The following is a 16,121-nucleotide window of genomic DNA, read 5'->3' as shown; positions in this document are numbered from 1 at the left end:
AGGAATGATGTGAGTTATTCACTTGAAGAGGAGACTATATATTGGCAAAAGTTCATGATACTATACAGGGTAATTTCAGCCCATTTTTTCTTGTGCTGTTAGCTTTGACGTTTAACCTTTGACTTGCTCAAAAATATTAAGTAAATCAATGAGTGATAGCTACATTTGTCCTTACATGTAAACTTTAATATGTATGTTCTTTTAGGTTTGTCTGTTTATATTAGGATTAGTTAAAATGTTATTTATCAGTTTATACCCACTCAATGTTGACATGAAGTCAATGCATAAGGTAAAAAATATCACAAGATTATGTCGTCATTATCTAATATGATATGTAAAATGTACAAATTAGATGACATAAAGTAATAAAATAATATTTTGATTAAATTAATTATTAATTATAAAAACTTATATGACTCAAAATAAAAATATTAAAGAGATATTTGACTTAAAATAAAAATATAAGAATTCAATTAAAAGTAATAAAATATTAAAAATTTATTTAATTTTTTAAATAATTTAAAAATTTTTATAAATATTATACAAAAAAAAATTATGTTGTTTAAAAAGATTGGCTTAATTTAAGATATAGCCATTTTCATTTTCGTGTTCCAGGCAGGCAATCAAGATTCAAGAGAAACATTAAATCATTACTTTCCCCCTTTGAGTTTGAAAACTCACCATGCCACTCAGTGAAAAATGTTTTTCACATATGTGACGATCATATGATTGATCTTATTATCAATTCATATACAAAATCGATAAATTTAATGTCAAATGTATAATTATGTATTTACATATATATTAACTTTAGCATTAAATCATCATATATTTTTGTGATAATTAGTTTGGTCAATAAAGGGTATAATTTATAAAAATTTTATTTATTTTATTGTTTTTATATTGTACTAGTTTTATATATTTAAAAAAAATATAGCATTGAAATAACAGTTTGATTAATGGGTGCTATAAGTATGGACAAATGATCATTAATATGATATTTTAGGAAAAGAAATGATTAATCATTCGAAGATCCTTCTTAAATTCACAGCCAATGCCCAATGATCTGTTGAGAAACAGAGGTACGATTCAGGTTAAAGAAAAAAATAAAGAATAAAGCATGACTCTCATTCGAAAGCATTTGACAGGTTCTATGTTGGAGTCCCTTTCACATTGCTTTTAACAATTAATGGAGTCCAGAACACAAAGTTACAAAAGCTACAATTATTAGTCAAATGAGCTTTAGTACTCCAATTTAAAAATTTCCAGGAGGTTATGGTCAGGAAAATTAGAGAAGTTTAAATTAGCTTTAAATAATACTGTGGCAATTTAATGCTGAAAACCAACTCAATTCATATAGCTAAACAATTGGCATGACTATGTGAAGTCCTTTTTGTCTATAATCTTGAAAGAAACTTACTTTAATAAGCTCAATACCTAATTTGTTTTGTCTTTGAAGTGGCTTGTGGGTTAACCAATTAGTCTTTTGAGAGGTGTTAATGAAATCAATGAATTAAATTAAATTTAATCCCAAACATAATGAACTTGAATTAAAAGCCACTATCTACGAATCCAGAGTCTATAACTAAATGTTTATAAAATTATGTATTATCCATTGTGATAGCTTCTTAGTTAATAATAATATTTTCAGGGTGATGAGATTGTGTGATGCCTGAGAATCTACACAAGAAAAAATCACTTCAATTCATATAGTTAAACAATTGGTATTGCTATTAACTTCAAACATCTAAAGTCTTTTTCCTCTATAATCTTTAAGGGAAACTTGATTGAAGAACCTGGAAAAAACCTCAATACGTAATATGTCTTGCCTTCGGAGTTGCTAGTGGGAGTTGGACAAGTCATAGTCGAATGAAAGGTCTCCTTGCTTGTTTTTAACGTGTAGGGGATCCACCTTGAAGTTTTTCTCCGACAAAAATGGGCACGTTATTGGAAGTAGAGGGGCCACCGACTGGCTTTAGCATACGCTAAGATAAGCAAGAGAGTTGTCAAGTTCGGAGTGGATAGGAACGGACATGGTTTTATCAAATGGTGGTAAGCAAGGAGCTACTGTTTTTAAAAATTAAATAAATTTTTTAATTAATAATTAATTTTATATCACATAATAATAATATAATATATTAATATGATATAATAATATGTTATATATTTTTTATCCTCTTTCTCTCTTCACAGCTCAATTCCGAAACCCTTCTTCCTTAAGCTCAAGTAGTTTTCTTTTTTGCAAAGTAGAACGCCATGACGACGAAAACTTGGAACTCCAGGACAGGGGTAAGGTATTAACCAGATGCGCCATTAATTTTACAAAATAGCAGGCATAGGTGGTTTTCATTAACCTACACCAGAATACAAGTCATACATTAGATGATTAGATGTGCACACCGATTCTAAACCCTATCAACTCAAAAACATGATTACTTTGACGAATTAATGAAAAGAAATCCAACAGCCCATTGATGATCGACATCTTCAATACTCAAAATCCAGTGAACCACTTTTGATGCTACATTGATTAATCTTCCCTATACCGATCCCTCAGTATAGTTTATTAAAGTGATTGTGATTTTGATCTTGCTTTCGGTCATATCTAGCCATGGCGTTTGCCAGCGATTCAAGTTAGAGTCACCCTAAAGCTCCCCAAGCAATTAATACTAAAACAAAAAAAAAAAAAGGAAAATAGTTGAAACCAAATATGTATTAATCTGTAACAAAAAAAAAAAAAGAAACATGACAATTTTTTAGAATTGGGGCGGGGAATGGAGGCAATGCATACATAATTCTACCATCTTAACCTGATTCAAAGCAGCTACATCCAACTTGCTGCTATTGGACTTCTAACTCTGTATTTTCCAGAAACCCACAGCAGGGATCCGAAAGATGAGGCTGCTACTCGTTTTGTTCTTTTCAATCCTATAAAAGTCACCTTGTAACTCAATTTCTCACCCAGCATTTTAAATGTTAAAATCTTGGGCTTCACAATCACCGATACTCCTTCAGGTTCTTCCACAAGCACTTTGTAAGTACTTTTAGGAGTGCCAACATTTGTGACAGTCCGTTTGTAGGTAACATTTTCGGCAGCTCTGCTCTTGAGTTAACTGCAAATGAAGGATAAATCAGGTCGCCAGGCAGCATAATTGCATGTTTAGGACAAGTAAAATTATCCACGAAGAGAGATATTTGGGAAGCGGTATACTTGAGGCTGCATAAGTAATATATGTAATCCATTGGACTGATGTCATAGATTAACCCTGGATCAGAAGCTCTCTCGGGGTCAACATGACCTGAGCCAAATGCAAAAGGTGTAGCAGAGCTACCGAAAGCTATATCCAGAATTGGACTCCCCTTGTTGTCTGTGACATGTGCTGTTGTCATTAGAGCTGATTTGATTGCTGCTGGTGACCAATCTTTGTGCCTGGATTTGAGCAGTGCAGCTATGCCACTGACATGAGGACAAGACATTGAAGTACCGGTAATTATATTAAACAAAACTCTTCTCTTGTCGCTTTTGAGCTCATTTGGGCTAGTTATAGCTGGCCATGCTGCCAGTATGTTTACTCCTGGTGCTGTCACATCTGGCTTGATCACATCTAGTCCAACTAAATTTGGCCCTCTTGATGAAATCGCAGCTACTATGGGTGCACGATTACCATAAGTTGTCCCTTTGAAAACAATCGAAGCTGTTGGTGATTTAGTCGAGTTCATATACTTTTTGAGAGCATTACTGGCTGAAGCTCCTAATGAAGTGGCTGGCAAAACGTGAGAGTCAGCTAGAAGTTCTTCACCTTCACGTTCAGTGTTGATTAGTAACATGCCAGCTCCTCCTGCCATTTTCACCACCTCTCCCTTCCCTGCCCGGGTATTCTTTCCACGCTGACAGACAACCATTTTTCCTTGGACAAGCTTTCGATTGAGAGAGCCAGCAAAGCAATACTCTGCTCCTTGGCCTCCAGCAGTTTTCCCGTACACTAGGGGCAATTTCTCTGTTCCCTTGCCAACATATAAAGATGACCCTTCAAACGTTTGTCCGTTTCCAAGCTTGACAATTGTTGGAAAGCTTCGATCAACGGAGCTTGCACCAACCGTCATTATCCATGGAGCAGCATTCTTAACAGTGAATTTAAACGGGCCCTCATTGCCTGCACTACAAGAAACAAATACCCCATTTGCAATCGCCCCAAATGATGCTAGAGCCATATAATCTCCGTAGTAAGGCTGAGCTGCTGCACCAAGAGAGACTGACAACACGTCAACGCCATCCAAAATGGCTTGCTCCATAGCCGCTAGAACATCAGGCATAATGCAAGTTCGCCAACATGCTTTATAAACTGCAATTCTGGAGGTATACCTCATACCTGCTGCTGAGCCATTGGCTAAGCCAAAAAGGCTTGCATTTTCAACAATACTACCAGCTGCTGTTGATGCAGTGTGCGTTCCATGACCATTTGAATCTCTTGCAGATTTGAAATCTTCTGTTTCATTGATTTTTCCAACAGCGGCCTCGTAGCCTTTGAAGAAGAATTTAGCGCCAATGAGTTTCCGGTTGCAATTTGATGAGGAGAACTTTGTGCCTTTCATGCAAGCACCTTTCCATCTCGAAGGTATAGCAGACAAACCATGGTCTTGGAAGCTGGGGTGCTCTGGCCAGATTCCAGTATCCACCACACCAATTATCATATCGGACTTTAGATTTGAAGCATACCAGAGTCCTTTGCCCTTTTCTAGGCCGAGAAATTGAGGGGTATGCGTCGTGTGGAGGACTAATTACCTCATCATCAAGAGTCGCATATGAAAACCGTCAATTTTACTTAATAATTCTAATTGCCTAGATGAGAGCCTTGCTGCAAAACCAAACATTACAGTCTCGTAGGCATAAAGAAGTTGGGGAGGTGTTGCTTCTGATTCATCTTCTTCTTGAGATGAAACATCAGCTATAGAATTGAGCATTGCTTCGGACCATAGTCTGGAGTTATCAAGAGATTGATAAGCAGTCTTGATCTTGGTCCTGTCCAAGTGGACTATATATGTCTGTTTGTTCGCTTGAGCTGTTGAACTTATGGCCAAAAATGCTAGAAACAGCAAGGTGGCGATAAAGATCCTGGTGACTGTAAGAAGAAAGAAAGAAAGATTAGGGGTAAATTGAACTTGAAATCATTAATTTTGAACCAATCATTAATATTGGATTAAAGGTTAAATCTTAGAGTTAAACTTGATTATGTGAGTACTACTGTTGATAGAGTTCGTCAACAGGATATATGATTATCGATCCAGTATTCACTAAACTGTCATATCTACTGCTTTTGGTTGTGGTGTAATGTCTACTGCTTTTGTTTGTGGTATAATACTCTTAATGCAAACATATGAATTATACTGAATTAATGCATTTGAAAACATACTTAATCTAAATGTTGTAGGCTACCCTGGAACTTTGCAAAAAATGCAACATGGATAGGACTGGTAATCCATAGCATAATTTTGCCACGTAATATAATGAGACTTTATGATCCTTTGGAGCTGCTAAATAAAATGGCATCCTGGCTAGCCGTGCAAACGCTGCAGTAACCAGCCGATTCTAACATAAATTAATCAGGAAAGGGCTGGCCTAGTCAAAAGGCTGAAAGCACAACATAGTTGACAATGTCCCCTAATGGAAAACGCATGGAAATGTAATCTGGCAATTTCATGAAACTTTGCTATAAAATCAGGGGTACCGGCCCGAGGACTAGGCCTGACAGCTTGTTTGCCTCGGCCCAGAGTGTCCCTGGCTCAAACCTCGAGTTGAAATTGAATAGAATACGCAGAGCGATCAATCCCACGACGGACGTCCCTACTTACAAACTGAATGAGCTAACTCTATGTCAAATGCGTTCTTACAGTGAACCACGTTAGCAAGTGGAAATACATGGAAGAAAATCAGGAGTAACTAGGGAAAGGCAAGTGCGTTACCTGTTTCCATGTCTCCAACACGAGAGATGAGAGGAGGAAGGACGATGAGTTACTGGCTTGGAGAGGAGACTTTATATAGGCACAAGTCCATGCAGCATACAGGGTAATTTCAGCCCATTTTTGCTTTTGCTGTTACATAAGTTTCAACTTTTAACTTTTAACCAACACTGCAGTAACCCATTAAGGAAGGTGGACTCTTTTGTCGAATGTACAGTTACGGTTGAGATGACCCTATGGTGTATCCTCACTTCAGAACATAACAGACCAGGATTAACTTGCTTTGCTTCGGCTCAGGGGGGTGGTTCTGCCTCCTTCGAGAGTTAATACTATGAAATTTCAGAAAAAAAGGTGCTGATAAGTTGGTTCAAGAAGGGGTTAATAGGCAGCAGGATCTCCTGCGGATATATGGAACTGGTGAGGAAAGCTCTTGCTAGTGAAGTATTGAATGTCTTGCGATCTGTGACCGGGTGGCTGATGTTGTGTTTTGAATTGATGATTTTTGTGCTACTTGACTGTCTGCTAAAGCTTTTGTGGGTTTTTAAGGATAGGAAGGGTTGGGTTCTATTTTATTCTGTTGTCATGACTTGATGTGTTTTGTATAAGCAGGATTGTGCATGTATCAGTCATGAAAGGTGTATAGTTGTCCAATTTTTGTATAGCAGGTTCTTGTGGGTAACTATGAGTAAGATTTGGGGAATATACCTCTTTTTGTGCCTAGGTATAACCCACAAATCACAGGTTCTTTGCAGATGTTTTCTTGAAGGGGATTTTTCCATCCTCCTTTGCAATGAAACTCCAATCTTTCAAAACAAAAAAAACTTCTTCAAATTAAGTAAATCAATGAGTACTAACCACATTAACTTGTCCTCGTGCGAACTCCTAGATGTCCGCCTCTTCTTCCTTTTTACTCTTGATAATAACACCTCCCTACTTTAGCTAGCATCTTTTTCATGGTGCGTGTTTCCTCTGAATAAAAGAAGTGTCTGCCAAACCAGGGCGGGACCAGGCAACCAATTATGGAAGATCATATTCCTTTCAAGTGTCATTCCTGCCGAAACCTTTATTTTGCTTTGGACTGATGCTAGGATTTTTCTTCTCTTTGGTAAACTTTCTGTAATCTGTTATATTTCTTGATAAAGGTAAGTCATATTCTAACGATATAGTATAGCCTAGGAGAATATTAGGGAGGAAAATGTTCTTTGAAAGAAACCAAAAATAGGGAAACAACAAAAGAAGAAAGAAAATGTTCTTTGAAAAGATTGGCCCCTACTAATGATGTCGCCTTGTTGATATGGCTTTCCATTCTGGGGTTTGATAATGTCATGATATATCTATATCTTAAGATAGAGAAAGAAACAAGAAGAGAACTATATAGCTGATAAGCAAAACAGAGTATTCATCTGTCAATACATAATGATGACACAGTGATCATATATATTACTAAAAGTTAGAGCTTATACAACCTCAATTTGGATAGAAACAACACAACATTATTCTATTCTACCATCAGAAAAGTTGACAGCAAGTAAGCATACTAAGCGCTTGCACTGGTAATGTTGTCAAAACCTTGCACGTGTTCATGCAGGCGTTATCCTCTAACAGAGTTGCAGGCAGGTGAGGATTCAAGAATAGGGCATTGAATCATTAATTTCCTGCTTTCACTTGGAAAACCCATCACGCCATATTAGCCGTGAAAAATATTTTTCACATAAGTGGCCATAATATTGTTGATCTTATCAGGTCATATACTCAAGTGATGAATTTAATGTCAAAATGTATATATACATATGCATATTAACTTTAGCATCGAATTATCCTACACTTTAATATATTATAATTTGGGTCAATAAAGGGCATAGATTACATAAATTTTATCATAGAAGAACCAATAATGTTAGGCGTGTAGAGAGACTTGACGAATCCCAAGCACAAGGAAAGAATTAAGGGTGTAATACAAATTCCAAGCATAAGAAAAAAATCCAAACAGTGACTTAGAATGATTTGATCTATTGCTATATTGCAATTTCTTTACAAATTCTTTGGAATATCCCAACATAACTTTGATTAGCTTTCATATTTATAATTGTATTATATAGTTACCGTTTTGTATCCATATATTTAGATATAAAAATATAGTCGGTGTACTATCATACTCATTGAAAAAAGATTAGTGATTAATTACTTTCTATATTCTGTCTTCTAAATCTTTTTATTAAGTAGAGTTGGAAGAAATACATGGACACAGTGGCTGCCAGTAACAGCCCATCTCTTCTGAACCTGAGTTTCAATCCATTTTCATTTTGGTTTTATTCTGTGGACTCAAGTGTTCAAAATATTTCCTCATTGATGCCAAGACTATTTCTCATTGTCCACAATGGATTTTTGTGATTTCAAGAGAACAGTGTGAGTGGCATGGGACAGATCAAGCACTCTAGATTCAGCCTTGGGTTCAACCTGATGCTTCCTTTCCACTGGCCTCACTATGTCAGAAAATGCAATTCCTTTTCCCCGCAGTCCTGGCAAGTCAACAATTCATTAAGATAAAGTTAAAAAATAGAGAAGTCCTCAAGGATGAGGAGTCTCCATTGTTGTGAAATGCTTCCAGATTTTTAGAAAATTACAGAAACTAAACATTGTCAGTGATAAATCTTGTTGATTTAATGAATTATTAGAGGTACTTAAGTCAATCACATATTGCTATAATTTCCCAAGGTAGGAGAAAAATAAAGGAGGTTAATGATTAAGAATAGAAGTATTCTGCCTCTACCTTATTGGTAAAGCAACTAGAAAAGATAAAGAAGGAGAAAGGATTAGGTTAATAATGAAGAATGAAATGATGGGCTGTGGACCTTTCATGGAAAATGATATCTTCTCCAGTCCACTCTCCCATTGATGAGAATGTGAATGAGCGAACCGCACGCAGCTGTTAGTCCCAGTGCTTTCAAACAATATAGCAATGTGATGTAACAGGTTGAATTTTGCATGACAAATTTGCTTACTCTGTTTTTTAACGATCGAATGCTAGAGAGAATGCAATGGACGGTTCGAGTCCCATACTATTCCTGTGGCGTTTGATGAATTATTGCTTGAATCTTCTCTGAAGAATTTTTAGGTAGTTGCCGGGACTAACTTTCAAAAAAACAAATACAGTTGCCGTGTTATGTTCATGATAGCTGCTAAGAATCTTTTCATATTTTTTCAGTTTTTAGATCATCATATTTTTTAAAATTTTAGTTATTATGTAAATTAAAATAGTGTTATGTAAATTTTGATTATTATTGATAGGAAACTCTTTTTTAAAATTCCTCGACTTTTCTAGATATTTTTCAAAAGAAACAATCAAGTTAGTTGAATTTTATTGTGAATTTATAAATTTGAATTATAAAATAAGAATCAATCCACCAAATGTTATCACAAACATTAATCATATTAGATTCCTAACATACGGAAGAATTGACATTACCTTTCTTTTCATGCCAAGCTTTTCGTTTAGGACAATCCTTTCACAAGTGTACCTTCTCACTTGGAGTTTTTCATATCAGAATATGGGTAGATGTATATGCTTTCACTTTCGCTTTCTCTTTCTTCTTATCGACTAGCTTCTTATCCTTTTCTTGTGTGACAATATGCACACTTTCACCCATATTGTATCTCCTTTCCTCTTGCCCACACGTGACCAAGAGTTCATTAATTGATCATGTTTTTTTATGTGTGTGAGAGGATATTTTAAAAAAATTGTTTTAAGATGAGAGTGAGTTTAAAATAAAATATACTAAAAAAGAATCAGAAATCTCAATCTTCACGATCTTTAGCTGAACAACTATATCTCTTATTTGCAATGTAATCTCGCACTCTTTTGATGTCAATGAGTTTTGTTGATAACAATTTAGTACTAATCCTTTTAAAAAGCATAGTCAATGTCAATACAATCCAAATTAAAGAAAAATAACTACATTTCAAAAAAAATAATAAAAAAAATTCTCCTTCCGTACTACATAGCTGTTGCCACTTAAGTAAGGAACATTAGCTTTATCATCAGATGATATCAAAGGTTGAATTGCAAATAAATAAATAATCATACTAACGATAGAAAATTGAGACACAACCATCAACAAAATGATATGCTTACCAATGCTAGATATATCATAATAACAAACATAAATCTGACATGTCATTAAAACCTACTTGTGGGCAAAGATTTTAAGACAAAATTGATTCACTTACTTTATGCAAATCATCTATATTTCTTAATACCAGTGGGTTAAGTAGGAAATAAAATTACTATTTCATCTTAATTAAACATCAAAATATGATAATCTCCCTGTGGGGTAAAATTAACATAATAATATATTCAATTAGAATTTGATGTCATAAAATGTAGATGCGATCAACATATATATTTATCAATACTTTATATGTGCATATCATAATTAAAGATGCTGTGGCCATTCCTTAATTAATTAAATGCATACTAATTACATGACATCAATACCATAAATTAAGATATTATTTTCAAAAAATAAGCATAACACAAATAATTAATTTTATTATGCTAATAATATCTTAATTAGGACCAAGTAGCCTTCTTTGTGGCTAATTAAATAGACTAGCCTATTTACACAAATTACGATCTATAATACAAAATTACAAAATTAGGTCTAATTTGTAATATGCTTCAAAAATAAGTTTACATTAATGACATAAATGTCTAAATTTTATAATCTATATTTTAAGCAGCCCAAATTAAGTTGCATGAGTCAAACTGTAAGTTTAATAAATTCACAATGAAATTCAGATAAATTGATTGCTCATTTTCCATCATCATTTGCAACCGATCATCACAAAAGAAGCCTCCAATAGAACAACATGGGGATTTAATTATTAATATTTATTATTATCTATCGAATGTTTCTCTCTCATATTTGCAGCTTTTCAGACACGTAAACTAAAGGTAAAGAGAGTTGGCAGTTAATCAATTGTTGTCCTGTTTTTACCTGCTTGATTGGGAACAAACCTTTGAAGTTTGAGTGGCCGTTGATCAAGTTACCATGGTTAAGTTGTTGTTACTGTTATTAATTTATTTTTAGCAGTGTTTATGAGTCATAAGCAGGATATGCATGTGATCAGTGTTTTCCATCGGCCTCTAAATATAGGACTGTTTCTTGGCGAAATCCTTCGGTTATTAGGAAGCACCCAAGTTCTTGAAAATCCTTATGTGTCACGATTTACATAAGATAGTAGCAAAGCGTGTAAACAGATTAAAATTTTTGCAGTATGCAAGGCTGACTTTCTTTTTATTAACAGGTTTTACACCTGCTCCCCTCATTCTTTCAAACATTATCAATTAGTCTTGGAGACTGTAGATAACAATAGGACTTCTCACAGTGTGACGAGTGCTTTTCCATACAAGTGAAGCTGATAGCATCGAGAATGTAGTGCTTGCCACGGGTTTTGCCTTCACAACAACCTTGAAACTCCGCTTCTGTAAGGGACGTGTGAAGAAGAGACACATGGGCCTAATTGTGATTTCCACTCCTTGGGGAGCCTTGATGGTAGCATTGTACACAGATGGAGGACCTACATTGGTGACTCTTCGATGAAAAACACCTATAGTTTGCGGTTGGCCCCTTTTCATGGTAAGCTGCATTGATGGGTAGTTAAGAGCATCATAGCCAAATCCAGGAAGCAACGTGGAGCAATTAAAGGATTTTGCACCAACTAAATGAGCTATAGATGATCCACTGAAGCCTTCATGACATAGAAATTGTATATAAGACATCTCATCCATGTCATAAACTAGGCCAGGGTTTAAGGCTCTGGTAGGGTTCAATTGACCAGCACCATAGGCGAATTCAGCATCATTGTTCACCCTCCGGCTCATTGGTTTTGCTTCAAAGATAATTAATTAGTATGTTAATACTGAAGTAGTGAATCAAGTTAAGAATGACTCACTGGTTCGCGATCTATCTTTACCTGTGGTCATGATTGCAGATTTGATTGCAGCCGCTGACCAAGTAGGATGAAATGATTTTACATAGGCTGCTACACCTGCAACATGTGGGCAGGCCATGGAAGTTCCAGACATGAGAGTGAACTTTGAATGCTGGGTGTCACCTTTCAGTCCAGTGAGTGACTTCAAAAGAGTGTAAGCTGCCAAGATGTCAACGCCAGGGGCTGCAATATCAGGCTGTATCATGGTACAGCAGAGACTATAGGTTTAGATATCAAGCACTTGATGGTCGAGGGAGAAGAGGGTCAATGAAGAAGGAAACATTCTCTGGTTTAAAGACAGAATTCAAAGCTTATACCTTGAGAAGATGCTGTGAGCCTGGATTTGGACCCCGAGATGAAAACGAAGCAACAAATGGAGCAGAAATTTTGATTTCATGGGACCTGTATATCACTGCTGAAGGTGATCTGGCAATCATCGTTTGATACAGAACAGAATATAAGATGTAAGGCATTTAGTGACAAAAGGGGGCAAGTAATCTTTTCCATATGAACATTCTTTAAGGACGCATTTCAGCATTTGTCATTATCAGCAAGGAATCATTTAAGAACATCAATTTTCATACCTTGTGGAATGTATATATTTATCAATAGTTTCTCCGACAGTTCCATTCACCATGGTAGCTGGTGCCATAAAAATTTGAGCAGTGTCAAGGTATTGCTCACTTGCAATTATAGTGCCTATACCTCCAATTCCTTTAACAACAGAATCAGCACCCCACTGCCCTAGTATGCAGTAAACAAGCCTTCCCTTCACCTTGCCAGGATCCAGCGTGTTATCATAACAGAACCTGTAAAAACAATTAAGCTGTCTGTTTTCCCCCCTTATAGAAGATCTCTATGCAAAATGCATCACAAAGCACTACCTTGCATCTTCCTTGCTTTGTGAGTTCACGGGAACGTCAGCCCCGCTGACAATGGGGTAAAGTTTTTCCTTTGGCTCAAATGCGTTAATCCCAATTCCCTGCTTATCAATACAGCAGGAATCTCAAAATGGCAGTATTCGGAAAAAATGAAAAATTCAGAACATGTCTGTTATTGATAATATTTTGGCCATGGATATTAAGTTTTTGAATTGTTTAAGTGTCTATAGCTAAGCTATGGTTTCAATTCTCAATTTTGGTCTCTATTTTGTAGTTTTGAATCAGAATTTTCCAAATTTGAATGCGTATCAAACTTACCGAGATACTTCTTCCATTACCCAATTTGACTGTGCTCGCAAACTGTCTGTCAATCCCACTGGCTGCCACAGTAAGAAGCCATGGGGAATAGTTGGACAGAGAACCCAAGCTCGGACCTTCATTCCCAGCAGAAGCCACAGTAATTACCCCCTTCTTCAGGGCATGAAATGCACCAACCGATATAGAATCTGTTACAAAATCCTGAGTCGCCCCACCAATAGATATTGATATAACATCCACACCATCACTAGCTGCATCGTTAAATGCAGCAAGAATGTCCAAATCGGCACATCCTGAGCTGGCCCAACACACTTTATAAATGGCTATCCTAGCTGATGGCACTGCACCGCGAGCAGTGCCTTTGGCTAGCCCATAGAGACTTGCGTTTGGAACTAGGTTACCTGCTAGTGTTGATGAGGTGTGGGTGCCATGGCCATCCACATCTATTGGCGATAAAATGTCAGCAGGGTCGGCGTTGCCATCAAGCTTGAAGTATTTAGCTCCTACAATCTTGCTTTAGAACCCAATGATGGTGGTCCAAGAGAGATGAAGAGAAGAAATTAAACCATGCAACTTTTATTCCATATTAATTTCACTATTGAGGTGCTTTCACAAAATTAAAATTAAAAATAAATCAAGGAGACTTCTTAGGAATGATCATTTTCAAATTTTTTTCTTGTTAATTAATTCTGAAACGCGGTATATTAACATTGAAATTGACTGGAAGCAATGAATTTTCACATTTAAGTCGATTCACCAATTTGTGCCATTGATTTGCAGCGAAAGAGGGGGAAAAGACCTGCAGATTGTGCTATTTTAAGATAAAATTAAAGCCGATCATATTAAAGAGTCCATGGTTTTTACTTGTTGCATCCTGAGAAATTTGCAAAATGGCCGCATGTTCCCTTCCATTTGGAGGGTGGTGGACCGAATCCGTCACCCTTGAAGCTCTCTGACGTCGGAGTGATCCCTGGCAGAACAATATGTTTGCAGATTGCTTTGAGAGAGACACCATTATGTTATAAAAATGGTGATTATACTGAATAAAATATGAAAGTTTTCTCTTTTTCAACCTGTATCGAGCAGACCCACAACAATGTTTCTCTCCATCTTCAAATTTCTTCTAGCTGTTAGAGGAAGTCCAATGAAGTCCCATGATCTTGTTGTGTGTAGCTTGTGATATCGATTCGGAAACACAGAAACCACTTCATCCATTTCTAAACATTTCACCAAAAGCAATTTAAGTAAATCTCAGTGTTAAAAAAAGGGAAGTTTTGTTAAATGAACAAAGGAAGAACTTCAAGTACCCTGTAACATATCAGCTTCATCTTTGGATAGCTTGGCAGCAAAGGCATTGAAGGTCTTCGTGTAGCTGTAGATCATGGACTCTTTGGCATCATGTTCACTGTTGAAAATGAATTACAATGATTAGGTCCCTAAAACAGGAAGATTGCCACATTTACAGCAAGTGGCAGCTTGAATTTCGAGGAAACTCTTGCTGACTAATCCTGGACAAAACATCTCACTTTTACTGATGTTAAGTCTCAGCTTGAATTGGTTGGCTTACAAACCAAAAGAACTCAAAGATGAACAAAGTTCTCTTTTCATTTGTGATTCAAATGGATGCACGTTTCAGTATATATCAAACTAATTTATGGGGAAACTTACCTTCCTTTGACATAGGTGAGAAGGCCTATGTGTTTCTGAACTGCAGAGTCTTTGCTCAATGGACTACCTCCCAAGTAAACAATATAAAAATTCTGCCAAATTAAACACATACAAATTACTGTCAGAAAACTAACTAATACAACAAATTAATAATCCGTTAAAGACAACATAACCCAAAGGAGAATGCACCTTTGTTTCGTCCCCAGATGCAACAACATTCAGAATTATCAAAATCAAAACAAGAAGAAGAAGAAGCTGACAGGTAAGAGCTGAGCAAAGAAACGTCATTCTCGCCATGCTAACAGGTTCTTAGAATTCCCCTGTTACCTTCATCGAGCTCCTTGCTTTATATTAATAACACATTTAGGGCCATCGACAGGTTTAGCTAGACTAACAACAATAATAAAATGGCTAATGGATGAGAACAACAAACGTATACTGCACTTCTTGAGCTCAGATTGCTGGGGGAGCCATATGATTTGGGAGCCTTCAAAGAAAGACAAACAAAATTTCTGGTACAATTTTAGACTAGTCAATGTCACATTTACCTTGCGATTGCTGCTTCTGTTTAAACAGGGCTGAATATTTCAACCTCTTCATGGTTTTATAATCTCACCAGCACCACTCCTCCACGATTTTGTAATGCTTTTTTATGACAAAAAGTATGAAATGCAGTGCAAGAATTTCTTATTTTCATGGTGTCATTGTAAGGGAAGCTTGATTATACTCTGAAATGATTCATTTCTCAATTTGGAATTAGCTTGATAATCTGCTTAAATTGTTATATTGGGCAATGGCGTAATTTCGGTTTATGGACCACTTCCAATTACTGTCAATGTTTAAATTGGAAAGTTGCTTGAAGAAAAAGGGCACATAAACATCAAGAACCCCTTTTGCCTTAATGTCCAATTCAAGCAATTAAAGCTTTCAGAATCAAATAAAAGGAATGGAATTGAGAGTACCTTTAAGCTTCCTTCATAGATTTGTTTAACTCAAAGTCATTTTGCTTATCTTACAATGTTTAACCTCTCCATTCAAACAAATATACCTACTTTATCTATATCTATAATCCTATAATCATTACAAGCTCAAAAATATAAATAGTGAATGACATTATATCCTTACAATTTATTAAATTAACTATTTTATTCTTAATTAATCAGTGTCTTGTTAAATTAAAATATTAGTTAAATTTAATTTATGTCCTTATTAGTATTGAAATCCTTATTAAACTAATTTTTTAATTGATAATTTTTTATTAAATTAATATTGACTATTATTTATCTATCCTCCTATTTCTTT

At 35.8% G+C, this 16,121-nt stretch overlaps 2 protein-coding genes across 2 annotated transcripts; both read right to left on the bottom strand.

Moving 5' to 3' along the window:
* Positions 1-2,775: 2,775 nt before the first annotated feature.
* LOC110413755 (subtilisin-like protease SBT1.1) lies at positions 2,776-6,937 on the bottom strand. Its single transcript, XM_021424700.2, is given in 3 exon segments — positions 2,776-3,097; positions 3,100-5,120; positions 5,962-6,937. Coding segments are annotated over 3 exon segments (2,304 nt in total). The 5' UTR covers positions 5,972-6,937; the 3' UTR covers positions 2,776-2,824.
* Positions 6,938-11,152: 4,215 nt separating this feature from the next.
* On the bottom strand, positions 11,153-15,528 carry XSP1 (xylem serine peptidase 1). Its single transcript, XM_021424572.1, has 12 exons — positions 15,368-15,528; positions 15,009-15,163; positions 14,820-14,911; positions 14,459-14,556; positions 14,225-14,368; positions 14,016-14,121; positions 13,152-13,665; positions 12,837-12,934; positions 12,537-12,761; positions 12,270-12,378; positions 11,935-12,148; positions 11,153-11,850 (listed from the first exon to the last, which is right to left on the bottom strand). The coding sequence occupies exons 2-12, from the start codon at positions 15,114-15,116 to the stop codon at positions 11,306-11,308; spliced, it is 2,253 nt and encodes a 750-aa protein (XP_021280247.1). The 5' UTR covers positions 15,117-15,163; positions 15,368-15,528; the 3' UTR covers positions 11,153-11,305.
* Between the last annotated feature and the right edge of the window lie 593 nt (positions 15,529-16,121).

The sequence above is a fragment of the Theobroma umbraticum genome, unplaced genomic scaffold (assembly GCF_002168275.2).
Source record: "Theobroma umbraticum cultivar Fairchild unplaced genomic scaffold, ASM216827v3 scaffold_4.1, whole genome shotgun sequence".
Classification (NCBI taxonomy): Eukaryota; Viridiplantae; Streptophyta; class Magnoliopsida; order Malvales; family Malvaceae; genus Theobroma; species Theobroma umbraticum.
Note: the sequence above shows the minus strand (reverse complement) of the source record. Positions and strands in the feature narration are given on the sequence as shown.

What these genes read in the sequence shown, in the direction of transcription:
- XSP1 (XM_021424572.1), bottom strand. Translation starts at nt 15,116, where the DNA reads ATGGCGAGAATGACGTTTCTTTGCTCAGCTCTTACCTGTCAGCTTCTT. An exon ending in AATTTCTCAGGATGCAACAA is followed by an intron (nt 13,666 to 14,015) that starts GTAAAAACCATG and finishes TGGGTTCTAAAG; the next exon opens with CAAGATTGTAGGAGCTAAAT. An exon ending in GTAATGGAAGAAGTATCTCG is followed by an intron (nt 12,935 to 13,151) that starts GTAAGTTTGATA and finishes ATTGATAAGCAG; the next exon opens with GGAATTGGGATTAACGCATT.